Source organism: Labrus bergylta, chromosome 1, assembly GCF_963930695.1.
Source record: "Labrus bergylta chromosome 1, fLabBer1.1, whole genome shotgun sequence".
Lineage (NCBI taxonomy): Eukaryota > Metazoa > Chordata > Actinopteri > Labriformes > Labridae > Labrus > Labrus bergylta.
In genome coordinates, this window is record NC_089195.1 from 33223196 (window position 1) to 33231336 (window position 8141).

Here is an 8141-nt window from a genome sequence, read left to right on the forward strand (position 1 = left end):
CTTCAATTCATATGTAGTTTGATTTTTATCCCCTGGTTACGTCTGAAGCCTTCCCCATTTTAAGGTCTCACACAAGATGATGATTTTCATTGATATTTATTTATGGTCTTGGTCTTGTCTCGGTCTCGGAGCACTCTGGTGTCAGTTAGTGTGGTCGACTAGAACAATCCTGCACACTCTCTAAATTGCACAAACATGATGGCAACATTGCGATACCGAGATGTTGTCGATGTTTTAGTGCAATTCAGAGAGGACTCTCTTTCACTCGCAGTAAGTTTCACTTTAAAAATGTGTTTAAAAATATGAGTTTATCCGTCATGAGAATAACAGAGATTGAATTGTTTTAAATATGTGGTATTGAAATGTATCAAAGTGTGCAAAATGTTGAAAAAAGTATTCACATGTCAAGATTTTCCCAGCATGCAAAGATTCTTTTCAGGAGCTCCTCTCTGTTCAGTATTTCATCATTGTGTACATTCAACAGCCAGGACATCCAGGACTGTATTTCTGCTGTGTGTGTCTTTACTCCATGTTTGTAGTTTTGTGGTTAATCTACATGCTAACTCTCATTACGGTCCACATGTGTGCCCTCGGGCTCTCGAGCAGACGGTCTGCTGACACTAATGAGGAGGGATGGGGAGAGAGAGAGAGAGAGAGAGAGAGAGAGAGAGAGAGAGAGAGAGAGCACCAGTGTGGGCACGATGATAACGGAGGACGAGGATGAAAGAGAGTTTTTTTTTTTTTAATAATCCCACACTGTATGTCACACAAACTGCAGGCGCTCACTCCACAACCTGTGTTTGATGATGGTTTTAATGCTGATAAGAACTCTCAAGAACAGCTGTGGATGTTGTTGTGAATGAAGCTATATTAAGTTTAATTATTTAAACAATATATTTAGAAAAGATGCTCTGCCTCTGGTCACTTCCTGTCAGCATTAACTTCATCTAGAAACAAGTCTTAGAGGTGTATGAGGTAGTGAAAGAAATGTAAATCTGTTATTTAATATTCTTTTTTTATCACTTTCTGCTGACAGACATCATTAAAGTCCCACTCTTAGTTTTTCCTCTAATCCTGACTCTACATATCTGTCCCCTCCAGGACTTCTGCGCCCCCGAGCCTCCCTTCCTTCCAGCCAACCTCTCCAGACCGGGCTCTGCCGGAGGCGGCCGGATCACAGGACCTCTGTTTGTGCCCCTGCCCAATTCCACCGCCGTCAGCTGGGCGTCCAACGTGACGGCGCCCACCGCCTGGCCTCCGCTCAGCTCCCTCCGGCTGCTCGTATCTCAAGAGGGCCAGTCGTGTGTGGAAGCGTGCAACTCGGCCGGTTTCATCTGTGAACCTGCTCACTTCCGCTTCATCAACAACAAGGAGGCCCTCAGAGCGTGAGTCCCCTTCAGGTCTAAACTGCACAAAGACATCAGGAGTGTTTCAGTACTGACCTCTCTCCTCTCTGTGTGTTTGTAAGAGAAATGGACGTAACTCTATAATCTTAACCTCTAAATCTGAAGCTACCACAGCGGTCCCCCCTGCAGCCCTTGGAGCTTTTTGAAATAACTTTGGTACTTTTTGATGCAATCAGCAGTCGTTCAGATAACAAATATTGTTACAATTTCAAATGACGTCGAGGTTGGCGGGGAATCATGGGAGTGATTTTATCTGCTCTGTCTAAACTTAAAGAGAGCAAAGCAATAAGATAAATGTTTAAAAGATTAACAGTAGAATACTGACCGGTGTACATCAGCTGTAGAGGGGGGGGGTGGACATGCATCAAAGGGCCGAGGTCAGATTCTAACCCACGACTGCTGCGTACCTGGGGCGCATGACATAACCCTCTGGATCTGTTCACGTTTGAGTAATGTTGGAAAATGGAGATGAAGGTCTGACTGATTTGATCAGAATCAAGTGGACTCACGCAGGCCGTGTGGCTTGAAAAGATTCCTTTCTAGTTTAAATATTTTTTATTGAGGAAGCAATAATAAAACATTTAATATTACAGATGTTTTCCTCCTTTTAAATTCAATTAAGAAAAACGAAACATAGGCACAGGCAGAAGTCAACAGGAAAAGATTCCTTTCTGTGCATAAACACCAAAAACAAAAAACTAGAAAAGCCCCCCCTCGACGCTGACTCCCACCAGCTTTTTGTTGACTTTAGTTGACTGTACCGACTCCACTTAGTGGAAGCAGACATGTAGGTTTGAGACGCTGCCTCTCCTGGAGCTCTTTAAAAAAAGAGACACTGTTTGAGTTTCACTTCCTGCTGACACCTCCCCCCCCTCCCCCCCCCCCTCCCCCTCCTGACTGCTCTCAGCTCTCATTCTTCCCTCTCGTTTCATCCTCTGAGTATCTTCTGAGTTCACCCCCCCCCCTCTCTGTGTCAGGTTTACAGTGCCGCTCCCCTTTGTTTCTGTTCTCCCGCTCCTCTCCGTTGTTCAGCTTTGCTCTCTGACACAACTTATCTTCCTCACACCGACATCGTCTCATACCTGCCTCGCACTTCTTTTTCCCCGCTTCCTTGTCGCGTCTCCTCTAAATGTCTTTGCGCTCTTTTTTAAATTGGCATCTGTAGTGAGATGAAAGAGGTGACATTTCTCTATTTTCCTGTCGCTGCATTCCTTTTATTTTCGAGGTTATGCCGATTCCACTTTCCTGTTCCTCGTCTCGAACAAGAATAACTTTTGTTACTTGTATTTTTCTCCTTTTTGAAAAACATCCCAAGGACGTCTCCTCGTAATGATTTTCTGTTATTTTGGGAGGCGTACATACCGACCTGTTCTCCTCCGTTTCACCCCCTCAGGTTGGAGGTGCAGTGCGAGGTCGTGGACTCAGAGATCAACCACATCCTTCCGGCCTTCTCGGTGGTGCGGCGGGAGTGCGGCCTCCAGCGGGAACCCCTCCTCTTCAGCTGCGCAGGACACTCCCCCAAATACAGACGTCTTTGCCCTTGTAGAGACTTCCGCCGCGGCCAGGTGGCGCTGTGCAGAGACTGTCTATAGTAGACAGGAGAGAGGTGAGGGACAGACACTAAAGAACAGGAAACAAGATTATATACCAGAACGGGTGTAGAGCTGTGGTGAATGACCTGATGGTGCAGAGATGCAGGGTCCTCCCACAGTGCTCAACAGAGTGGCAGGTAACAGACATGCATGGTTTCTAGAGGCTGAGGACATGAGTAGAGGAGAGGGGGTTTAAATCAGCTGTTAGACTGTAACGTCCTGCAGATCAGAAACACCCCCCCAATGCAGGGCTGCAGGGGGACACGGTGGGATTAAGAGCAGGGGAAGAGACCTCTGTTAGCACTCACCACACCAACAGACATTCACAATAACCTTCAAACCACGCTGACCGATGAAATGATCGACCGTAAAACTCCAAATGAAAGCTGATCCCGTTTGAAGCCGCAGGCTGTCGCTGCACGTTTTGATGAATAAACGCCGGTCTCAGTTAGTTTTTTTCCCCCTTTGATTTCAGTGTCACATTTCTATCAATTTCCACATACTCAGTGTGCACCGTGGTCTGTCAGCGCTGCGCACTACGCCGGCGTTCGCTGCCACATCAAGTCAATGCTCCTGTTTCCACAGCGAGCGCCACGTTCTGTCAGCAGAGCGTGCCAGCAGCACCACTACACTATTCCATCTGTCTATTTTCAGTCAGAGCTCGCTGCAAGCATGCGTCAAGCTGGACAGAATAGATCGAGATCGGAAACGCACAGAGCTACTGGTCCATTTCAAAATAAAACACGATATACGGACTCACAATCATATTTTTCATCACTTTATTAACATGACGTGAAAACAGGCGCCGAATGAACAACAAATCAACATGTTGTTTGCACGTTTTTCTCGGTATTCCCTGTAGTTCTCCTGTGACTTGTGTACAGCAGCTCATGGGTCCGCTCATGCTCCAGAAACAGAGCCAGTCAGGCAGGATGGCCCATCTTTTCTGTTCATGAGTTTTGTTCATAAGTAACTAAAAACCCGTCTCCGCCTGTCCCACATAAAGACGGGGAGGTTTCAGAGACTGAAACAAAGAAACGGCGACGCTTTAAGTTGGAGTTTTACGGTAATCACATCGTACTCTGAACTTTGTGACGAGAGAAATAAAGGAGCTTTAGTTTGAAAATATCCACATGAAGAAGCAGTGAGTGCGCAGCTCCGGGATGATTCTGTCACTCCATGACAGAGTCTTCAAATATCTTTGCTTGGAGAAGGCGAGCTCGGGTCAATATCCAATCTCCGCTCTGCACCGGGACAAAGGATGATGGACAACCAGGTTATCTCCCTCGCTCGTTTTCCCCTCCTCCAATGATGGACAGAGTCATTTATCAGAGCGAAACCCCAAGTCCGAGGCAACATCGGTCAATGCAATCATCTCTGGTCGCAAAAAAAAAAAAAAAAGGACGGGAGGGAGAGGAGGACAGAGGACAAAGATAAAGGGTACAAGATTATTTTTCAATAAATAAGCTTTCAGAGATCTCCACTGGATTTTTGAAGAGTCCACTGGGCTTTATGATGAAAAACAAAAATCATAAAATAAAAAAAAATCTGAATGAATCAAAGTGTTGATGTGCTTTTTATCTGGAGTTTGTCTTCGCTGCATGCTCCCGCTCTCATCGGTCACACGCACATCTGGACTCTGAGAGGTTTCTTTTCTTCCAGCTTCGGTTGAAGACGTCGGGTTAAAGTAGAGGAGCAAAGTGAGGGAGGAGAAAGAGCCACATCTGATCTTGGAGGCTGAACATGCAGTTATTCCTCAACACTCAATATGATCTTTTTAAAGTCTTCTTACATAGAAAACCTGCAGTGGAATATGTCGAGCAGAAAGTCGTCAGGCGTTTGGATAAACAGAGTCCAGTCAAAGTTTTTTCACATCCATCGAGGCTTTAAAGCTGCGTTTCTTGGAACCCAGAAAATGTCAAAACTTCACTTTAAATATCTGATGGAATCATTTAAACATCCAAAACATATGACAAACACAGAATGAAAACAGTTCAAACATGTATGAGCTGCTCGGTAAAGAGCTCTCTCAGAACGCTCCGTTTTGGTGTGTGTGTCTCTTTAAATGTAATGACCCCCCCCCCCTGAGTTTTCCCCGTAGACATCACTCCTCTGTAGAGAGAATAAAAACTGGCCGACCTGTGCAAAAGTTTTGTTCTTGTCTGGGGGTGGAGTCCATGGGTGGAGATACCAGAATCCCACTGTGACATCACAAGGAGAGCACATTTGAAACAGAGCATTTTTCTCTGTGTTGTAAGACTTATGCAGACCACAAACAAAGGACTGGATGGGTTTATTTCACATTTTGTGGGTCAGTAGACTCTCAGGTTACCCAAACATATGTTCAAAAACACTTTTCATAATATGTCCCCTTTAAAAAGTGTCTGTGGGACGGACAGCAGGTGGAGGGTGTTTGACCAGAGTGCACGGTGGATGAATGAGTTCTGATAAATACTCTTGGGTGTGTGGTGTTTAAACTGTTGAATCAACAAACATTTGATAGGATGATTTCCTTCCCCTCCTCAGAATCCTCACAGCGCTTCTTTTCCTCTTCGAGCTTCCTCAGACGAGACGTTTCTGTCAAACTGAAAACATTCCTACAAACACTTCATTTCATGACTCAAGTGTAGCCGACTGAAAACACTCGTCTTCTAACCGTTTGATTTTAATTCTCTTTAATTATAGGAAACATAAATGTGTGGATGCTGTTGACAGGTAGTAGAAATCAGAGAGTTATGAGAAAAATATCAAACATCAGCTCTGGTCCCTCCATGTTGAGGACGCTCCGGAGAGAAGATTGTTCCTGAAGTGTTCAAGGGTCTGCCTCAGCTGGAAATCCTGTTTTTTTGTGTTGATATTTTTTCTGCAATTTTTGCCTTTTTTTGGCTCGGACAGCTTGAGAGCGACAGGAAATGTTGGGAGGAGAGCGAGGGGGGGATGACCTGCAGCAAAGAGTCAAGGTCGGATTCAAATCCACGGTCGCTGCGACGAGGACTACAGCCTCTGTACATGATGCATTAGATATAACCACTAGGATCCAGACGCTATATTTAGAGCTTCATGTCCAAGCGTCCCAAATATTTGACACCTACGTCCCCGTTTCCTCCACTTGTTCTAAAAACCTGTCTGCAGCTGTGTTCATTCCCTGCTGCACAAACAGATACAGCTCATACAGGGTGATTAAATGTTTATTATCTATCAAATTTAAAACGTCACGGCGAGGCGTTCTTTATGTGTAAGTGTCAAACGAGTCATTTCAGTTACAGGTAATATGATTTTTATTTGCCGAGCTCAGATCGACCGTGAAAGATGTGAAGGCCAACCGTTAAATCAACGTACAGCTCTTCGATTAACCACGGAGTAATGACCTGCACGTTATACATATCGTGTGTGTGTGTGTGTGTGTGTGTGTGTGTGTGTGTGTGTGTGTGCGCGGGTGTGCGTGTGTGTGTGTGTGTGTGTGTCAGAGGAACAGAGCCGCTGCACCTCGGAATTCGATGAATAATAAATCACAAGTGTGAAAGCCAGAGCAGATTCATCAAAATCCTCATTGACCCGCACGAGCATGATGGGAAAAAAATGTCAGCCCATTAACGTGCTCGGAGGTGATTTCAATTTTAACACCAGAGGCAGTTCAAATTGCAATGAATACTCGACGTGTCCCCAATTCATCCGTCTTCTTCAGTTCAATATTTACAGCCGTCATAAAAACACACTAGAGTCGTCTTCTCCCGTTGAGCACATAGGGGTGAGCTGCAGCCAATAGGAAGGCTCGAAGTCACATCTACGGGCAAAATGTGTGATGAGGATTTTTGTTTGTGTAGTGAAATGATTTTTAATGACAGCTGAGAAATGATTCGGCCAAATATCTTTTTGATGTATCAGACATTTGTTTTGTTTCTGCCGATCTTGTCTGTTGGGTTTACATTTAATTTTCGATGCCTCCAGTGGACACTCAGGGAAATGCAGGATTTTGCATTTCCACATTGTCTTTATTTACCCGAGGTTGCTGCTTGGTATGAACCTCACACAGACTCAGTTCTGGTTTCTGCAGGAGGGAGTTAAAGTGAGGACGGTTTTATTACAACAGTCTGATATGAATCTGATCCTCTAACTTCATCCTGTTATCAACGTCTTACTCTAAACGTCGTCGTCTGATCTCAGGGTGACTTTCAAACTCCAACACAGCTGCTCAAGAACCAAACAGGGAATTTCACTCACAGCTGCATTTCCTGTTTTTTTTTTTTTGTAGAGGACCAATCAAAGAACCTCTTGACTTCAAACTGAAGGACACCCTGTGTGTGTGTGTGTGTGTGTGTGTGTGTGTGTGTGTGTGTGTGTGTGTGTGTGTGTGTGTGTGTGTGTGTGTGTGTGTGTGTGTGTGTGTGTGTGTGTGTGTGTGTGTGTGTGTGTGTGTGTGTGTGTGTGTGTGTGTGTGTGTGTGTGTGTGTGTAGATATATCGCACAGCGTGAGTCTAAATACTTTCCAAATGCCTTCAGGCTTCTGTTCCAACAGGGAGAGTTTCAGCCGAGTTTCCCCGCTCTATATTTTGAATATAGGTTTCATATAAACAGCTCAGCAAGTAAAGTCAGCGTCAGCGCCGACCACTTTTATTGCTTCATATTTCTCCTCCGTGGTGGAAAAAAGAAGACAAAAAGACTGCAGCTTCAGAATCATTTATCTGCTGCACAGCTGTCTTGAAGAGAGCGTTACCTTGGACACTTTAATGCAAATACTGCACGACCTCCTTTCAGACACTGCTGTACCCTGTACGGGTTTAACTTTCATCTTTGTAAGGTTTCCTTAAAGGAAGAATGTGAAACATGTTCCACATAAATAAATCATAAAGTCTGTCCTGTGTAAATGTGTCTCTGAGTCATGACTGTCTACAATGAGGGAGAAGCTCGAGTCCCGCTGGCTGTGTTGTTGTCAGAGCCGTGTTTACATGGACGGGACGGCCGGCTCCTCCCCTTGTGTATAAAAGCTGTTTTAGTCAAGAAGAACATACTCACTGATTATTTGGATGTTAGTAAGAGTTTTTAGATCACGCTCATTCTGTGTCAAGTTATGTTCAAAATGAAGCTACGAGCTAACTAAAGAGCGCTAACATTAGCATGCTAACACAACAAAGCAGGACACAGG

General features: G+C 44.8%; 1 protein-coding gene across 1 annotated transcript in view; it reads left to right on the forward strand.

The window, feature by feature from the left end:
- Positions 1-4426, forward strand: part of LOC109998773 (alpha-1,6-mannosylglycoprotein 6-beta-N-acetylglucosaminyltransferase B) — a 137217-nt gene extending 132791 nt beyond the window's left edge. The window contains 2 exon segments of the mRNA XM_065959487.1: positions 1102-1385; positions 2800-4426. Of these exon segments, the coding sequence (XP_065815559.1) occupies positions 1102-1385; positions 2800-2998 (483 nt within the window). The 3' untranslated portion in view covers positions 2999-4426.
- Positions 4427-8141: the final 3715 nt, after the last annotated feature.